Raw genomic sequence first — 16,851 nt, 5'->3', positions numbered from 1 at the left:
TTTGCAGTTACTCCTTACTAATTTGGTTAAATGAAAGAAAAACTGTGCTCAAATACGTTCCCATTTCATTGGCCACTCCATTCATGAAAAGTCATAAGACTTGACTTCAGGAGAAAGTTGCTCAATGTTTAAATAGCACTGGACTTAAAAAGATGGTAATGTGCTTTGCTACATTGGGATCAGCAAAGAAAAAGAGAAACAAATGTGGAATTCCAACTTGTACAAGAAGTTACACAGACTGGGGGACAGAAGTTAGACACACTGGGGAAGAGAGGCTTGCCACTCTGCAGACAACTGATGTTCAGCTCCCAGAGGCACCTACTTGCCACCATGTTCTCTACCCAGCTCTATCCTAGCCTCACAGACTTTAGACTTACAGAAGCATGTTGCCATAAATAAAATAAAGCTTTCTTTTCATGCTCAGGATCTCCCATCACCACCTACATTCTCTTAACACAAATAGTGCTGTGTCTTCAGTGCTAGTAAACAAATAAAGAATTATTTAATTTTACAGGGATATTTCATAAACAACCCACTCTTTCAGCCCTACTCTGCTTGCCCAGAGCATCTGTCTACTGTCAATGTTTTGCAAAGGAATGGGAACTGCAAAGATAAAATGCTAATCAGATTTCTGAAATGAATACCCAAATTGGCAAGGTGGCAACTCCAGCATCTCAGCAGAGCTATGCAGCATTTGTTCTGAGCTCATTTGCAGCATGTGTGTATTTCTGTGCAAGTTGGGAACATCTGTGGTGGGGGCAAATCAAATCTTGAAGAAACTCCCTCAAAAAAAGCAGGGGTGTAACCCAGGGCTGAATTAGCCCTCCTATTTCCAAACAGTCTACTGGGGACTGTATGGCCTAGGAGGTGTGTGTAACTGGCAGGTGCTCAAGTGTCAAAATAGAAGCAGAATCACTGGCGGCATACATCCTGTGCTCCGCGGGCAAGACGCAAACAAGAAAAGCAGTTGAGTTGTTTGGTGCAAAAAGCAGCTTCCAGGATCACTCCAGCCACGGTGCCGTTGTGATCAATCCGCATTGGCAAGTATCAGTTTTCCATATGTGTTTCGCTTAATGCTGGCTGCCTGTGGAGAGCAGCTTGGGCAGGCTGATGCATGCTTGTTATCGCTGGCGTAAATATCTCTGCCTCGTGATATTATGGCACAAAGCAGCTGGACTATTTGAAAATCATTTAAAAAGCACTATAAAATTAGGGCTCCAATGCTCCTATTTTATGACTTTCATGAGCAGCCATTGCCTAGAGAGAAATTATCCTCTTTATTTTCAAGGCTAAAGGTTCTTTTAACATTCATCAAAATCGAAGTGCACCCTTGATAACACATTGAACTGTTACTTATCTAGTACAGCCTCTTTACCTTCTGCATAATATCACATTTGAGATCTCAGTTCTTCGTATACAACTCATTTCACTGTGTCTGCTGTTGTTTTCACCAAATGAATTTGCATAGTTTCAGGAGAGGCTGGCTTATGCCCCAAAACATATTTTTTGCATAATTCTTAATTTATATATTTTTAATTTCTAGAACAATAGCTCTGAATGTTTCTGTTACTGATCCTTCTATAAAAAATGGTCAATTACCTCCTCTGGCAATGACTTTTCACAGACCAATTAAGCACTCTATGGGAAAGGTTTTCAAGGGCATAAATAGTGCTTTGATGCATAGCCTGATATATTCCCTCTTTCTGCCTTCAAAAAATATTTCCCCCACATAAAAAAAGTCCTTGATAATTTTTTGTTCATCCACAGACAGCTTCTTTGCTAAAGTCAGGAAAATGGTGAGTGAAGCAAAGTAAATCCAAAGAGTAAGGATGGAAATCCATTATTTTTAGAAAAAGAAAGAAGCACAACTATACTGGCCATACATAAAGCTCAGATTTGAAGGTTTCTGCAGGAGACATCTCATGAAATTCTTGGCCACAAAGGCTGTGAGTGGCCCTGCATACACTCTGTCTTGCAGCTCAGGAAAACCACTGCTTTCCTCCAAGTTGCTTAACCTCTCGTAGGTTTCTGTAAAAGCCCAGTCACTTCATTAGCCAGGCATCAAATACAGACTGAAGATAAATATTTAGAAAGCTATAACCTTAGCTCTCTTCTCAGAATTTACTTTTCAGCCAGGATTTTATCTTCATTTCCTCTGGGGGTAGCAGGCTGCATCTCAGTGCCAAAAGATGGCATGCTTTCAGATCTCTGCAAACAGGGAAGGCTGCTGCTATTAGGGCATGCTGAGGAAGTGTGTAGCCATGCAGAGGAGCTGTGAAGTCAAGGCACAGTATCCTGTGATGAGGAACTGTCACCAGCCAGACGGCAGCCTGGGTGTGTGCAAAGAGAGCCGTGCCACTGCGCCAACACCTCTACTAACAGAGTCAGATGGAATATTTAACTGGTCATCAACCAGTTTTCTGTTCACCAACGGGATGCTTAAGCTAACAAAGGGATGAGATGGAGTTATGAGGTAATTATAGTCATTTAGGACCTTAGGATGACACAGCAAACTGGAGTCATGAATAGCAGACCTTCATACTGTCTGCTGTCACTATGGATGTAGAAAGTGAGGCAGACATTTAGTAAGCTCTAATAAGAAGGCATGTCATCTCTGCAGCTAACTTTTGAGTTCCAACAGTCAGCAAGCCACTAGTAACCTTCCTCCATCTGATGGTGCCACAAAAAGGGAAAAGGACCCAGGTGAGCATTTCAGGCCAGATTTGACCTTTTGGGTGAATCATGATGTAGCACTCCAGGCATCACAGTTCTTACCTGTGGCAATGATCAAGCAATGGACAGGGGAGGAGCAGCAATCCAGCACCACAGTCATGTCTGTCTTGGTTCTGCAAGAGCTTCTGACCTTCTGAGCTCATTTGTGTGTGTGCTTTTTCCCTCTCAGGTGTATAGCCCTTACTCAGCAGAAATCTTTGCAAAATCCTTTAACCCAGGGCTTTCAAATTCCTTGACAGCCTTGAATTTGCCTTTGTTTTAGGGCTGAACTATCTGTACTGAATTGTTTCTCAATGTTATCTTCACTCAAAAAAAGAGAAAGAGAGAAAGAGAAAAAGAGAGAGAGAAAGAGGAAGGAAGGGAGGAAGGGAGGAAGGGAGGAAGGGAGGAAGAGAGGAAGAGAGGAAGGAAGGAAGGAAGGAAGGAAGGAAGGAAGGAAGGAAGGAAGGAAGGAAGGAAGGAAGGAAGGAAGGAAGGAAGGAAGGAAGGAAGGAAGGAAGGAAGGAAGGAAGGAAGGAAGGAAGGAAGGAAGGAAGGAAGGAAGGAAGGAAGGAAGGAAGGAAGGAAGGAAGGAAGGAAGGAAGGAAGGAAGGAAGGAAGGAAGGAAGGAAGGAAGGAAGGAAGGAAGGAAGGAAGGAAGGAAAAGACAAAAAAAAAAAAAAAAAAGCCAAAAAAAAACCACCAAAAAATGCGAATTAGCATTTAATATAAAGTCTTCAATCCTAAAAGGTCAGAGAGGGTTTTCTTTTCAAGCACAGAGATACCTATAGAATGTTGTTTCCCCAAATACATATTTGCCTACTAAAACTTCAACATGTAAAGGGTTTGTGCTTGCTCACCTCAATTCCAGAACAGGATTTAGCATATCCTTGAGATGCTTTGGCAAAAATGATCAGTTGGTGAAAGTACAGCAAAAGGATCTGGGATGCAGGGTGTTCTGGATGAGGCAGCTTCAAAGGCATCTCACAATCTAGTAAACTTACTCACTTTCAGGAAGGCTTAATCCACTTCCAAATAGCAGGGGGTACCCAGTACCCCTGGGTGGGCAGCTGAAAGGCAATAGAAATCCTTGTAAGCTGACAGTGTGCTTATGGTGTCACCAGCAGTTCCAGTTGCCATCACTTGTTTTTCTCACAAGATGAAGGTTATTCTGTTGCTAACCACAGAACCAACCTGAGACCAAAGTCTTTTTGACTAATAGAATAATATGAAGAACACTACCTCAAAAAGCCAAGCAGGACCAGAATCCCAAGAGTAGAATGCACTGGGGTCTGTCTGAGCATCATCTCGTGAGAAAGTGCTGTTGCTGTCCAGCTAATAGGCATCTTCATCATCAGTTGTTTTTCCTCATCATCACATCAGTTGAAAGTTCTGTGTCAACCATGTGGCTGATGGGTCGGTTTCTCCTGGAGAAGAGAGAGGTGTCTGAGCTAGCCGCTGTTGCTAGTCCACTGTGACACCCAGCAGCCCATGTTGCAGCCAGGGTGCACTGGCATCCAGTGACTGCCCCTCTTCCAGCAGCAAGGTGAGGGTGCTTGCACTGCTTGGATTCTTCTACTAGCACGAGTGGAGGAACTGGGAAAGGAAAAATAAATTAGTCTGGGAAGAGAAAATAAAAGACAGAACAAATCAGCCTGATTTTCACTCGGGCTGATAGCATTATGTGCTGGACGCCAATGGAGCCTGGTTTGTTACAAAAAATTTTGGCACTGGAGCAAACCCAAGCCGAATTGCATTGTGCGTAGGAAGAATAAGCACAGTTACAAGCTTTTCCTACACAGAAAATCTGCATAGGAAAGGATACAGTGTAGATTAGTTGATGAATCTGCCCTGCTTAATAGCAATTTAATTCATCGAGTACCCTTCACATTTTTCTCCCATCCAGCCACAGCAATTTCTTCTCCGTCACTATCAGTTCTCTCTAACAGCCAGCCACAAGTGCACTATTTTTAAAACACGCAAGGTTGCTTTCTTCTGCCATCTTCTGGCAAAATGGAAAAACTACGGTGTTTCATGGCTGGCCCTACTGCTGAGTTGCCTTGAGGCAAGGGCTGTCAGTAAAGGTAGCACGCAAATCAGAGCAGTCTTGTGTACTGAAAGCCTGCCCAACTCTTCCAGCTCTACCAGCTGATGGAATAGCAGTGCTCCGCGGGTTATCCCAGAACAAAATGTCTGCTTTGTAGTTCCATGACACAAGATATCCTTATTTCCTTTTCTGATAGGCATGTAAAGATTTTCCTTCTACAATTACGTATTTCTAGTCTCCCAATGGAAACATCACATATCATGTCAAAACATGTTACATGATTTTTTTTAATTTTAAAACCAATCACTTTCAAGTTCTTGCTAAAAATGGGTATGAGCTTAATTTAATTTTCTTGTTCTTTTTGAGGTTTTGGAGGTTTTTGTTGGGTTGTTTTCTTTTTTTTTTCTTTTCCTGCAATCACAGAGATTCTTTATGAATGGCTTAGTCTCGATCCTCACTCTTCTGCAAGAGCTCTTCCACATAGTTTTACTAAAAATATGACAGTAATGTACGATATATAAAAAAGGAAGAAAAAGAAGTCCAAAACAACAACAACAACAACAACAACAAAAACAACAGTATTTTACCTTGAAATAAATGATTTAGAGATAGTAAGAAAAACTATACACAAAATTCCAGCCTGCCAAGAGACCATAAGAAAAGCTGCTAAAGGCACCTGCAAAAATGACTGCTTGGGATGCCAGGCACTGCAAAGAAAGAATGGTAATGCTATTTATGGTGCATGAATGGCTCCCAGTGCCTGAGAACCTCACAATCCTTAATATATTCCTGCTCATTGAGTTTCTCAGGCAGAGGAGAGCCTTCCCAGGGTTGTGCTGGAGGCACAGTTAGCAGGAGGCTTCCTTTGGGAAAATGGACTGAAATGTGCAGCCTATGTCCCATGTATCTGTTCCAAACAGCCTCTAGCAGGCACAGCCCCCAGCAAAGGCTCTTAGCTCAGCCCTGGGCATCCATCGGGCTGTGCTTTGCTGGGAGCTCAGCCTCCCTCCCATCCTACCAGCTCAGGCATCAGCCTGCAGCCCATGTAAAACCTCAGCAAGCCTCACAAAAACAACGGTATAAAGCCTGATGAGTGAGAGATGGAAAAAGCTCTCCTCAGAAGTTCTAGTGCACAATTGCCCTTGTTCATGTCCTGCCTGATGCTGTGAGGCTCTGGGGTATCAACACTGTGCCTTAGGCATGGGGCAGGCCTGTGGTGCATCAACTGATCAAAAACCAGCCATTTAAAATCTGAAAAAAAATTGCTCTACTTCATACCAACAAAGCTGAGAGCATCCTTTGAGAGCTCTATGATTTCCCTGAAAAAAAAAATTAAGTGCCAAAATAGATCTTCCACTGTGGAGTATGAATTCTTTCTGCTCTTGATTCTACTGCAAAGAAGCTGCAAAGATTTTGTACAGCTTTGTCAACTTTATCAAATGGTGTCTTTTTCATATGTATCCTTTCAAGCAAGGGAGAGCACTTCACTGCTTACAGGTACTGTGCAAGGAGAGACAGGCAGCTGCAGACACCTCTGCCAAACGACCGAGAAATATGAAAAATCATTGACACGTGCCTTCAGATATTCTGAAATCTTGAGAGCTTGACAGCACCATCAATTTTGTATTGACAGCAGCAGTCAAACAAAAGTCATTTGAGAAGTAAATTGAGGAGAAAAAAAACAATCCTTAATCTACTGTTATACAAATCCATATGCCTGCAGAGGAGCTGGTGCTTAGGAGCCTGTTTTAATAGCAGTACATTAACATCTTTGTTTGTCTTTCCCAAAGCTTGCAAAGCTTTTTTCTCCTCCTCTCAGAATCCGGCCTGTTTGACAACACATGTGTCACATGGTCACATATCAAGCCCATAACTGACACCTATCGACAGCCCACAATACCGACAGCATCTCGGTGTGGAGTTGGCAGTGCCACTGAGCCCTTACCCATGTCAAGGTCACTGCTTCTGCTCTGGCTGGAGCTCTGCCCTCGGGCACATGCTGCCCCAGGAAGCTTCTGCCTGAGCACGTCACAAGCCGCAGCTGCTCTGCCCCGCTCCTTACATAAGATGGGAGTGAAGTTTCTACTATTAGAAACAGTGGCATGGCAAGCTGGGACGCTGCTGATCACAGCACGCAGCACACAGGAATGGCTGCTAGCAATGGGATTACAACTACAGCTATTTTAATTCTGGTAGCAGCATCAGGCAGGTCGAGATGTGCCAAAAGTAACCGTAGTTTGGAGGTCGTTTCTGTTTTTTGTTTTTAATCCTTATCAGTGGTGCCCTGGACAGCAGCGCTCCAGAAGAGAGCCAGGGGGGAGAGCATCATCCCCGGCTTGACAGACATCCACAGCCAGGTTGGAAATTTCGGTAGGAGCCTGTGGAGGGCAGCGCTGTCTTGCTGGGGATAGTGCACAGAATAGCTCAAAGATGCCAGCTGCTAAGGTAATATTTTATTTATTACTTTTTTTCTCCTTTGAATCTGGAATCTGCAGATGCCAGAGCTGCCATCCGGCAAGCAGGGAGGACGCCCCATTTCTGCACCTGTCAGACCCATTTGCATACCCTTAGGATATGGGCAGGTGCCGTTGCCCAGGCCATGCAGCTCTCACAAGGGAGGCTGGGGAAGGCAGGATAGAGCTGAGGTCAGCACCGAGCTTCTCCCCCATGATATGGCCTTGGAAACACATGTGGATTGGTTGTTCCTCTGCCCACCTCCAGCACCTCACAAGCAGAAACTGATCCCCTGCAGCCCACTACAGAGAAGCTGCTCTGCTCCACTAGAAAGGTTGGCCATGAACAGAGGTATTGGGCAAGGCAGAGCAGTGGAGGAGTGCCAAGGCTTGGGCTTTCCCTAGCCAGCCAAGCAGCAATGCAGTGTGGGGCAAGGGGTCCTGCAGCTGGCAGAGCCATGGCTACACTGAGGGCTGCACATGCCAGAGCCCTCCATCTGGCATCTTTCCCAAATCATAAATTCTCCCGTAAAATAAGACAAAAAATATCAGGCAGCATAATCTTAATTGTACATTCTGCTTTTCTCTTTGCTCCAAAATAATGGAAATGGCATAAATACAGTGCTGCACTGAGCACGTACCAGTGCAGGGGCCAAGGGACTGCCTATGCTTTTTGTGAGGCAGGGGCACAGCCTCTGGCAAGGCAGAGCAGGGTTTAAGCAGTGTGCAGAAGCAATGAACTTCTGCTGTTCCCTGCTGCTTGAGCGTGGGCAAAATAAAAGACCATAATATATGATGCAGTCAGCCAAGAAAGCAATATTGCTCTGCCATGTGCACGCTCTATACCGAGACACATCCAGGATCTCATTTCAAAATTCCCATAGGTGCCTCATTTAAACCATCAGCCATAACCTGCTTCTCATTTTCAATACCACTTGGTATTAGAGCTGCAGTGAACTGCTGGTGAGAGATTCTAATTCCTGCAAACAAGCCCCTGTAGGCTTGCAAGGAAAACAGAGAGTTCCCCTCTCAGTTGCCTGCTAGGTTCCCATCTGGCTGTTTTAACTCCGCTATTGCTTTTAAATGTGTCTGTTTCTGCACACGAGGCTTTCAATTCTACCTCAAGAGACTCCAGGGTTCTCTTAGCATCAGATTTTGGCCAAAATGTAGAGACACAGATTGGGTCTTCTTAACAGAAAGGAAGATCGGGTTTCACATTACAGTATCTGAAAGATTAATTTCACTTACACGATCATTTTCCTGTGAACTACACTTCTTTCCATCTGGATTTTTCCATCAGGGGGACAAAGAGCCATAGTGTGAAGCACTACCTGTGAGAAAAGAGCAAGGAGGGGAAAAGATGACTGCAGAGTAGCTCAATCAGAAAAAAGAGATGGAAAAACAGGATAGACAGCAGTTTAAAATGCTTCAGCAGGCCTATTTTTGTTTGTTTTTCATGTGAATTATATTCTGATGTCATGCTTTGGTATTGCGAACCACCTAATTTGCTGGGTTTTGTTTCAGTGAGTTCAGGACATTTGGCTGCAGGAGTTTTCAGAATCATGTTACTGTTACCCAGTGTTTGTCTTATCATGGCAACCATAGATCCACCCCAAAACAGCAGCCCTGCTGTTCCTGAGGCCACAACCACCTCCTATCACCAAAAGACACCTGCCACTCCCCAGGCTGTCACCAGAGCCACCAGCAGAGCCTTGCCAACTGGAAACATGCAGGGGATATTGTGGTGGTAGGACAGGACCTGGGGCCCAGCTGCTGCCCTGTGATGGGCTCCTCTTGGGAATCAGGATAGTTCAGCTTCTGTAGCTCGGTTCTGGCCTTAGGAGGCATGATAATATTACAGCAAAATGGCAGCAGGCCTTCCCTATGCTGCAGGAGTGAAAATGAAAGATGCTGGGTTAGTTAGTGCGTGTGTTTAATTATACAAAACGTGTTTTCCTCAACCAGAAACATACCACTTCATCTTGTTCTTATATTTTGAAGGATTTTATGCAATGATAAACTCAAATTCCAAAACAGAAGTATTTTTTTAATAGAAAAAAAGGAAATGGCCTTTTTTTTCCTTTTGAGATACTAAAATGAACTATATCAAATCCTCAACATCAGAGGATTTCCTTTTTCTTTTTTTTTTCTTTTTTCCTCAGAAGTTTGTTTTCTTAGGCTGAAATCTGCAAGTCCAACACAAATCTATTAAATGCTTTGGACAGTTCAAGTCAAGCTTGACTTTGAAGCTGTGCATATTTTTTCCTTTGCCAGAAAAAAAATCTGCATTAGAAAATGGCAATTTTTTTCCAAGCGTCTGAAGAAAAAACAAACAACAGAAAAATCCCTTGCTGACTAAAGTACTCAAGATCAGGATAACATTAGCTGAGATACAAACCTCTGCAAGAAGCACAGCTGAGGTGTAGAGAGCCCAGCAAGACCTGTCAGGATGCACGCCGGTGCTCTGGACGCTTGGTGACTGATGGTTAACTTCAGAAGGATTTCAAAGTGTTTGCCTCCTTGCCTTCTCCCCATGAAGCAAGAAGGTTAATCCGCCTGGATTGCCTCCAGAAGCTTTATCCAGTCTCAAGTGTCTCTAGCATATAGGGGAAAAAAAAACAAAACCCAGAAATATAGAAACAAAGAATATAATGAGATGGCCTTAGGTACTTCCAGGCTGCAGCTCCAAAAGAGACCTCTGCAGAAGGTGTTAGTGACCTTGTAAGAGATTTTTCACAGAGGATCCTGCCTTCCTGCTATCTGTTTCCACCTAGAGGAGCTTCTCTGAGCCACACGGAGGGGGAAACAGAGAAATGTGATTTGTGGCAGCACTTTTGCTAACTTTGCAGTATCTGAAAGTAGAAGGGGGCAGGGAGGAAACCCTGAGCTAAGTCCCTGGTCCTCAATTAAAAAATTCATACTACTTTTCTCATTAGTCCAATCATCTGGTATAGTTATTTCCAAGTTTCTCCTGAAGGGCCCATGGAATAATTCAGTTTCAAGGCCAGCACAGCAGGGAGAGAGTGGCGTGGCTGGGAGGAGCCATGCTGCGCGCTGACATGAGGAGCTTGCTTCTCTGGAATTAGTCATGGGAAGCGAATCTTGCTAATGTGTTACAGGGGAAGAGGTTTGCTGCATGAAAGGGAGCTCTGTTGCAAAGCACCTTGCTGGCTGCAGTGGCTGGAGTCCCTTGCTGAGTCCCACCATTACCAAAAGGTGTCAGCTCTAGCAGGCCAAGAGAACTACTGCAAAATCAGGCCCAAAACAAGAAGCTTGGCAATGTCATCTCTTTTTCTCTCTCCATTACCTTAACAAGCTGACATACTACAACAGAAGTTAAAAGCAATGAGGGCTACAACTGAAAACGTAGGAACCATCTGCTTACCTGCACAGCTTCAGCTTTTCAACACCTGCAGTGACTGAGACTCATCCACCCTCCTTGAAAATTAATCCATGGCATTCTGAGTCCCCTGATGTAGAACCTCTGTTATCTTTCTCTTAGTGGGGAGGAGGAGAAAGAGGGGAGCAGCGGAAGCAATTCACAGGAATATATGTAGTGTGATCAATACTATGCCTTGCATCACTGTACTAATCTTCCTATAAGCATGCTTGCTTGTGTCCTACACTGTTTAAAATAAGGCACCCAGCTTAGGACAAAGTTGTTGGTAGCGCTTTAGGAGCAACATCCATCTGGCTGATGCTGTGGTGGGGCAAGGGACAGACTAGATGAATTCTAAAGGTTTACCAGGGGCTTCCTGGAATTGCTGAGAAAATAAACCAAAACTCTAGATTGAGGTATTCAGGAATTACAATGCAAGCTGACATCACATAAGCTTTTGCAGAACAAGCACAGGACACCTATCTCACAGTTTGAACAAGTTCTCAGGTGGCTCCCACACTATGGCTTTAACATCAACCAAGGAGCAGTGTTGCAAAAATGGCCCGTGTATTCAACTGCAGGATCTGTAAGGCAGCAAAGCAGTCCTAGATGGGATTTTTAACATGGCTACAAAACCAGGACTTTCAGCTTTATAATTTTCCTAAATTCAGATGCTCCTTTTTCTTTACATTGCAGGTAAGTGCCCTCTCCTTCAGATGAGAGAAATGGCTTCACTCTGGAGGCAAAATAGTTATCATATTATTTATACAAAGTGGAACAGCTCCCAGAAGAGAGGCTGAGGCAGACAAGACACAAGCATACCAGTATAGATGACGAATATTCACCTGAGATATAGGAAAAAGTGGTTCAAATTTGCTGTTTCTATTTATATGCATATATGCTTGTACACTTGTGCACGTCTGTGCAAATGCATCGTTATAAATGAAAGAACAATTACATATACATGCACTTTGTTTATGTATGCACATACACTATGAGAATATATGTCCTATAGACATCCTAAGATTCCCACCTTGGCCCTAGAAGCCTTGTGAGCCAGTCCAATGGCTCGTTCTTCCAAACACTTGCAGTTCCAGCTAACAAGAAGTGAGTGTGCGCAAACACTTCTGTACCTCTCCAGCATAAAATACTGGAGCTCTCCCATTTTACACTCATCAGCACTGCAGTAACAGCAACAATACCTGCACCTATGAGGGTCAGTCAGCACTGTGCTGGAGTGGCACAGGACATTTTTTTTTCAACAGCCTTACTTGAAAAGAAATTAAATCATATCGTCTTATGCTGCTGCTCTCTCAGGGGATGAATTACATGCCTGCAGAGTTGTACCACAGGGTCAGTCCTGCTCTCTGGATGCCTTCAGCAACACCTGCAGGCCCTACTTCACACACCAGTTATAATAATGTAATGCTGCTTGGAGGGTAATGAGAAGGAATGCTTTGTGGGGAATATTATTTCTGCATGAAATAATTCCTCTTAATTCATTTCAGAAAAGCTGTCTCTGATACAACCTGAGTGTGTGCAAGAGAAGAGCAAGATGCTTCACACCAGAGACAACTCCTTTCCAAGCAGCAGCGCAGGCGTCCCAGCATCCTACGAAACACCAGCACTAGCAGACCTCCAGAGACTGATTTGGTTCAGAGGAGGGTCTGATAACCATGTGGACCAAGTCTGGCCAAATATTTACCTGGGAGATGCGTAAGAACATATGGTCCTATTATTAAGATTATATTGGAATCTGGGAGGAGGAGGAAGGGAATTGGTCCACTGGGGACCAGTTATTGGGTGTGCAGGAATGTTTTTACAACACAAGCTTCCAAAACTGATAACACGAGGAGTTTAAATGTCATGGAAAGTATGATGGACAAAAGGGTAATTTATAGTCTGCTTGAGTTTTTTTTTCCATATTCCACGAGCCACAGCGGATTTTGGCGAAGCAAGAATTATCTGTATTCTTGCCAAAAGTCTTTAAAGAACTCATCCTAAACTAGTGTCAACTGTGAGAAGCGCTATCTGCCCTGGAAACTGCTGACAGGCAGCAGACGAGATCACAGTAGCACAGTAGCCCTCAGAGTCAAACATAGAGCTGGCAGGGTCAGGAGCCTGGTGGAGGGGGACCCAAACGAGTTATGCAGCACAGGTTTTGGCATTCCAAATCCAAACTTGCTTTCAAAGATAGTAAGATTGAAAATATAGAATAACGATTTTCATGCAGGTGCTTCATAATTTTGACCGCTTTTATTTGGTGTTGTTTCCTTCTCTTTGGATTACTGCAGGTTATGCAGATGAGGCAGAGCAATACTTCATTACTATGATTCTACAATTTTCTTCCAACTCTTCCTCCTCCTCCTTATGAATTCATCTGTAAAAGATCATTGTTTTATGGAATAGCTTCTGTCGTAGTTTATGGCTAGGAGGAGAACTCAGCTGCTAAGCATGATTGACCAGGAATGAGGTGCTGCATCTGGATGCATTCTTGCCCTTGCCACTCATGTACACTATGAGTGAGAGGTTAGCTGCAGAACTTGTTACACAAGTATTTGAAGGAAGATCTTGACCAGTCTGTGCAGCAAACTACGTTCCCGGGGGTGAACTGCTGGGAGACGCGTTCACCTAACAGCATTTCACAGGCAAGCTTGTGCTCAGGTTGCTTCCCATACCACCACGTTGCATTTTTCGGTTGCATAGGTCGGAGGACAATGTGCCACACTGTAAGCAAGCTGCAATCCCTGCATCCTTCTCTAGAGGGAGCAGGCTCTAACGTTAAATGGTGATGTTTTAGCAGAACGTTAGGCATGATGCCAGTGTACCTTCGTGTCTTCCAACAGGTGGGCTGCTAGGAGTATAACAACTATTCAAAGCCTCAACATAACTCATATCCTTAATGCAGCGGATGGGCCATATAGCATCAACACAGGAGCCAAATATTACAAAGATCTGCAAATAGAGTACTTCGGAGTAGAAGCATTTGATGATCCTTCCTTTGATTTAAGTATCTTCTTCTACGATGCTGCCAATTTCATAGGCAAAGCCTTAAACACTTCAGGAGGTAAGAGGGAGGCACCGAGAAGCTCTGGGAAGAAGTTTCAACATGAGCCAAATGGCTTCTCAATGCACTAGCAGCAAAGCTCGGGCTGAGCATAGCATTTGAGGACATGGGCATGGAGGAGGGCAGAGAGGCTGGGAGGCTGCTCCAGGCATGGCAGGGACCAGGGCCTGTGACAGGGCCTTAGTGCAGGGGGAAACACCAGGAGTGGAGCATGAGGGCAAGACTATAGCACTGCAGGGCTTTTACCCTGCAGGAATTGCCTCCTGGCACAGTCTGAGGGCCTGCCCTTGCATCTCAGACGGGCTCCAGCCTGGGGATGCATGGTCTGAGTGGCATGACAGCTCTGCTCTCCCACTCCCTGCTGGCACTTGCAAGTGCTGGCTGAAACGCTTCATGTGCCTAAATGCTTCACAACTGGAACCTGGGCCGGGTGTCCATTAAAGCTAGAGAAGCAGCACAAGTTAATGAACTAAGTCAAAAGCTATGAGTCTGACCCGCAGCCTGCTGAATTTTTGTCAGCAGAGTTTGGATTATGGCCTAGTTATCATAATTTCCATTTGTTCCAGAGTTTGCTCTGACTCCGACTGGCTGCGAGATCTTACTGCTTTGACTCGAAGTGCTTTATTAAATCCCTAGTTATAGCTCACACTGGGCTGCTGAGACACAGTAAATTATGAGACCGTTTTTACAGTCAGACTGTCCTACAGAGTTTATGGAACTTGTCAATGATCACAGTCAGGGCTGGGCCAAAGTTTTCTGCCAAAACCGTTTCTTTTTTCCACAGAAAATTACACTAATGAGTTTTGTCACAGAAAGCTTCTCCTTCAACAGAACATTTCAGCTATTTTAATCTGGAAACAAATACCTGAGAACTGACAAAGCTTGGGTCAGAACAGAGAATCCCGTCTAGGTTTTTCTGCCCCACTGTCCTGCACGGTGAGAGTTTTCCTATAGCATAATGGCCAGCAGATCCCCAGAGATCTGGGCTTCAACAGCTGCAAAAGCATCCTGGAGCTACACAGCAGTCTTCATTTAAGTTGGAAACAATTTTTTGAAAAATATTCTAGTTTTTGAAATTTAGTCTCCTACCTCAAACCAACCAAGCCAATTTCCACAGCACTCTTTCCACGTTACATGAAAAAAAAAAACTCCACCATGCAATAGCTTCTGTCAGGGAAGGGCATTCATAATGTTCAATTTACAAAATTCAGTGCTTAGGTTCCTTCTCTCTAGAGCTAATAGAGCTTCAAGATAAGTTATGTTAACTGCATTTTCAGATAAGCTATGTTAACTGCACTTTCTTTGATAACTATTGAGAGGCCCAAGCTAGATGCGCGTGCTCAGTATGAAGCACCACCTTGCCTGAGATCTACAGCACAATCTCAGGCTGTTCAAGAATAAATGAGTATGTGCCAATCATCTTGGCTGTTCTGCCAGCTTGTCCTCCCTGCATTCCTTTCACTTCAGAAATGCCTTAGCCTGCTCACCTTGCTGCATCTCTTCCTTTTGCAGGTAAAGTTTTTGTTCACTGTGCCATGGGGGTGAGCCGCTCTGCAACATTAGTGCTTGCCTTTTTGATGATCCATGAAAACATGACGCTCGTGGACGCTCTGAAAACAGTGGGTTCTCACAGAGACATCTGCCCAAACACAGGGTTTCTCAGCCAGCTGCGAGAACTGGACATTAAATTAAGCGAAGAGAGGAAAAGAACCAGAGAATCTGCTAGCAAAGCATTGTAAAACAGTATCACTGTTGCTGAGGACAAAACATGACTTGAATTTCCTGGATCTCTTTGAAATGAATTGCATTTGCAAACTAAGGATATAAGTTTAAGATGCTCTAGATTGTATGTTGTTACTAAAAATACATTTTACCTGACCTTCCCGTTTTGCAAAGCCACCTTAGCTTACACTTACTGTTGGTGTATATTATATCCTTCCCTCTCCACCTTAAAACATTGCTCTCTGTTGGTTAAAAAAAAAAAAAAAAGGATATCAGATTCCACTTCAGAAATAGCTGCATTTCAGCAATGAGTGAAGCTCATATCACTTTATGAAGTGTTAGGCCATTTGAGGTGAAAGATGCTGTACTATTTATGCTACAATAATGCTTAGAAGTTTTCTTACGAATCAGCTGCCCCCCTTCCCCTTAGCTCTCTGTATCCAAAATGGTTTGTATTTTGAAACCCGAATCTGACTCTGGTTAGTTCTTGCTTTTACAATTGGTGGAGCCTGTGAGCTGGGGGGTAAAGGGGCTGCTTAGAGGCAGAGCAGCTGGGATACAGCACGAGCCACTCACAGAAACAGCTCCAAGTCTACATCGATTTCCTGTTGCTTGTTCATCAGATTGGTTTGATTTTTTTTCCTGACGAAAATATCTTTCTTCAAGAGGGTACTTAAATATTGTTCCCCTTCTTCAAGAAAATTCATCCAGGACATGCTGTGTGACGTGCTTTTGAAAAGGAAGGTGGGTTCCCAGCTGAGGCTCCCAATAGCTACATGGGCAGTGGGAGCACGAAGGCATTTGACAACAAATCTCAATGGATCCCAAGTCTCTCTGGCAGTTCAACATTACAAAACTCATGATTTTCTTTCTCAAAAATAAGGCCATTAGCATTGCAACATCATGTTCTGGGGCATTTGCTTTTATGAGAAGACTCAAGTGAAAACTGAAGGGAGACAGGAATGGCAAGGGAAGTGCTGACAGACATCAGACTTTCATCTCTGTGTCTCTGGGCCACCAGAGCAGCACTCAATAGCTACTGTCATCTGATGGATCAGTGCTGCCTGGAAACTATGAGAGCCACATCTGGATCTCGGCTCCCAGCGGACAAACACTCGCAGCACAAAGCCAGCTTGGGGATGGCAGCTGTTTGCATTCCTGCTACCACACTCTGGAATGCAGAGGCATGGATGCTGCCCACTGTGGCAAACCAGCTGCTCAAAAGCAGCAAAGCAACAAGGAAAAACACGCCTTGCCATTCCCAATGCTGTTTGTAAGGCAGATTCCTGTCTCCATGAAGGACAAGGGCTACTCAGCACCTTTTATATGTCATGTCTATGTCATGTCTACATCTGCTATGTAGACTGGGAGCAAAAGCTTGCAGCAAGGAGCTTGGTGCTGAGGCCTTGTCTCACAGTGTGAGTACAGGGGGCTTTAGTTCCCTGCGTAAAGAAACCTGCCCATGGGCTGC

At 44.2% G+C, this 16,851-nt stretch overlaps 1 protein-coding gene across 2 annotated transcripts; it reads left to right on the top strand.

Moving 5' to 3' along the window:
- Nucleotides 1-892: 892 nt before the first annotated feature.
- LOC128078219 (dual specificity protein phosphatase 13-like) lies at nucleotides 893-15,541 on the top strand. Of its 2 annotated transcripts, none has more exons than XM_052678253.1 (4): nucleotides 893-1,040; nucleotides 12,100-12,307; nucleotides 13,438-13,658; nucleotides 15,171-15,541. In XM_052678253.1, the coding sequence occupies exons 2-4, from the start codon at nucleotides 12,147-12,149 to the stop codon at nucleotides 15,395-15,397; spliced, it is 609 nt and encodes a 202-aa protein (XP_052534213.1). In that variant the 5' UTR covers nucleotides 893-1,040; nucleotides 12,100-12,146; the 3' UTR covers nucleotides 15,398-15,541. The 2 variants fall into 2 exon arrangements, with proteins under 2 accessions (XP_052534213.1, XP_052534214.1); XM_052678254.1 differs by lacking the exon at nucleotides 893-1,040 and adding an exon at nucleotides 6,833-7,204.
- Nucleotides 15,542-16,851: the final 1,310 nt, after the last annotated feature.

Source organism: Tympanuchus pallidicinctus, unplaced genomic scaffold, assembly GCF_026119805.1.
Source record: "Tympanuchus pallidicinctus isolate F22 unplaced genomic scaffold, pur_lepc_1.0 scaffold16, whole genome shotgun sequence".
Lineage (NCBI taxonomy): Eukaryota > Metazoa > Chordata > Aves > Galliformes > Phasianidae > Tympanuchus > Tympanuchus pallidicinctus.
The sequence above is the reverse complement of the archived record's forward strand: the minus strand, read 5'-3'. Positions and strand labels throughout refer to the sequence as shown.

Coding starts and splice junctions, on each gene's coding strand:
- LOC128078219 (XM_052678253.1), top strand. CDS start 12,147: ATGCTTCACACCAGAGACAACTCCTTTCCAAGCAGCAGCGCAGGCGTC. Junction 12,308..13,437: donor AATATTTACCTGGGAGATGC/GTAAGAACATAT, acceptor GTCTTCCAACAG/GTGGGCTGCTAGGAGTATAA. Junction 13,659..15,170: donor AGCCTTAAACACTTCAGGAG/GTAAGAGGGAGG, acceptor TTCCTTTTGCAG/GTAAAGTTTTTGTTCACTGT.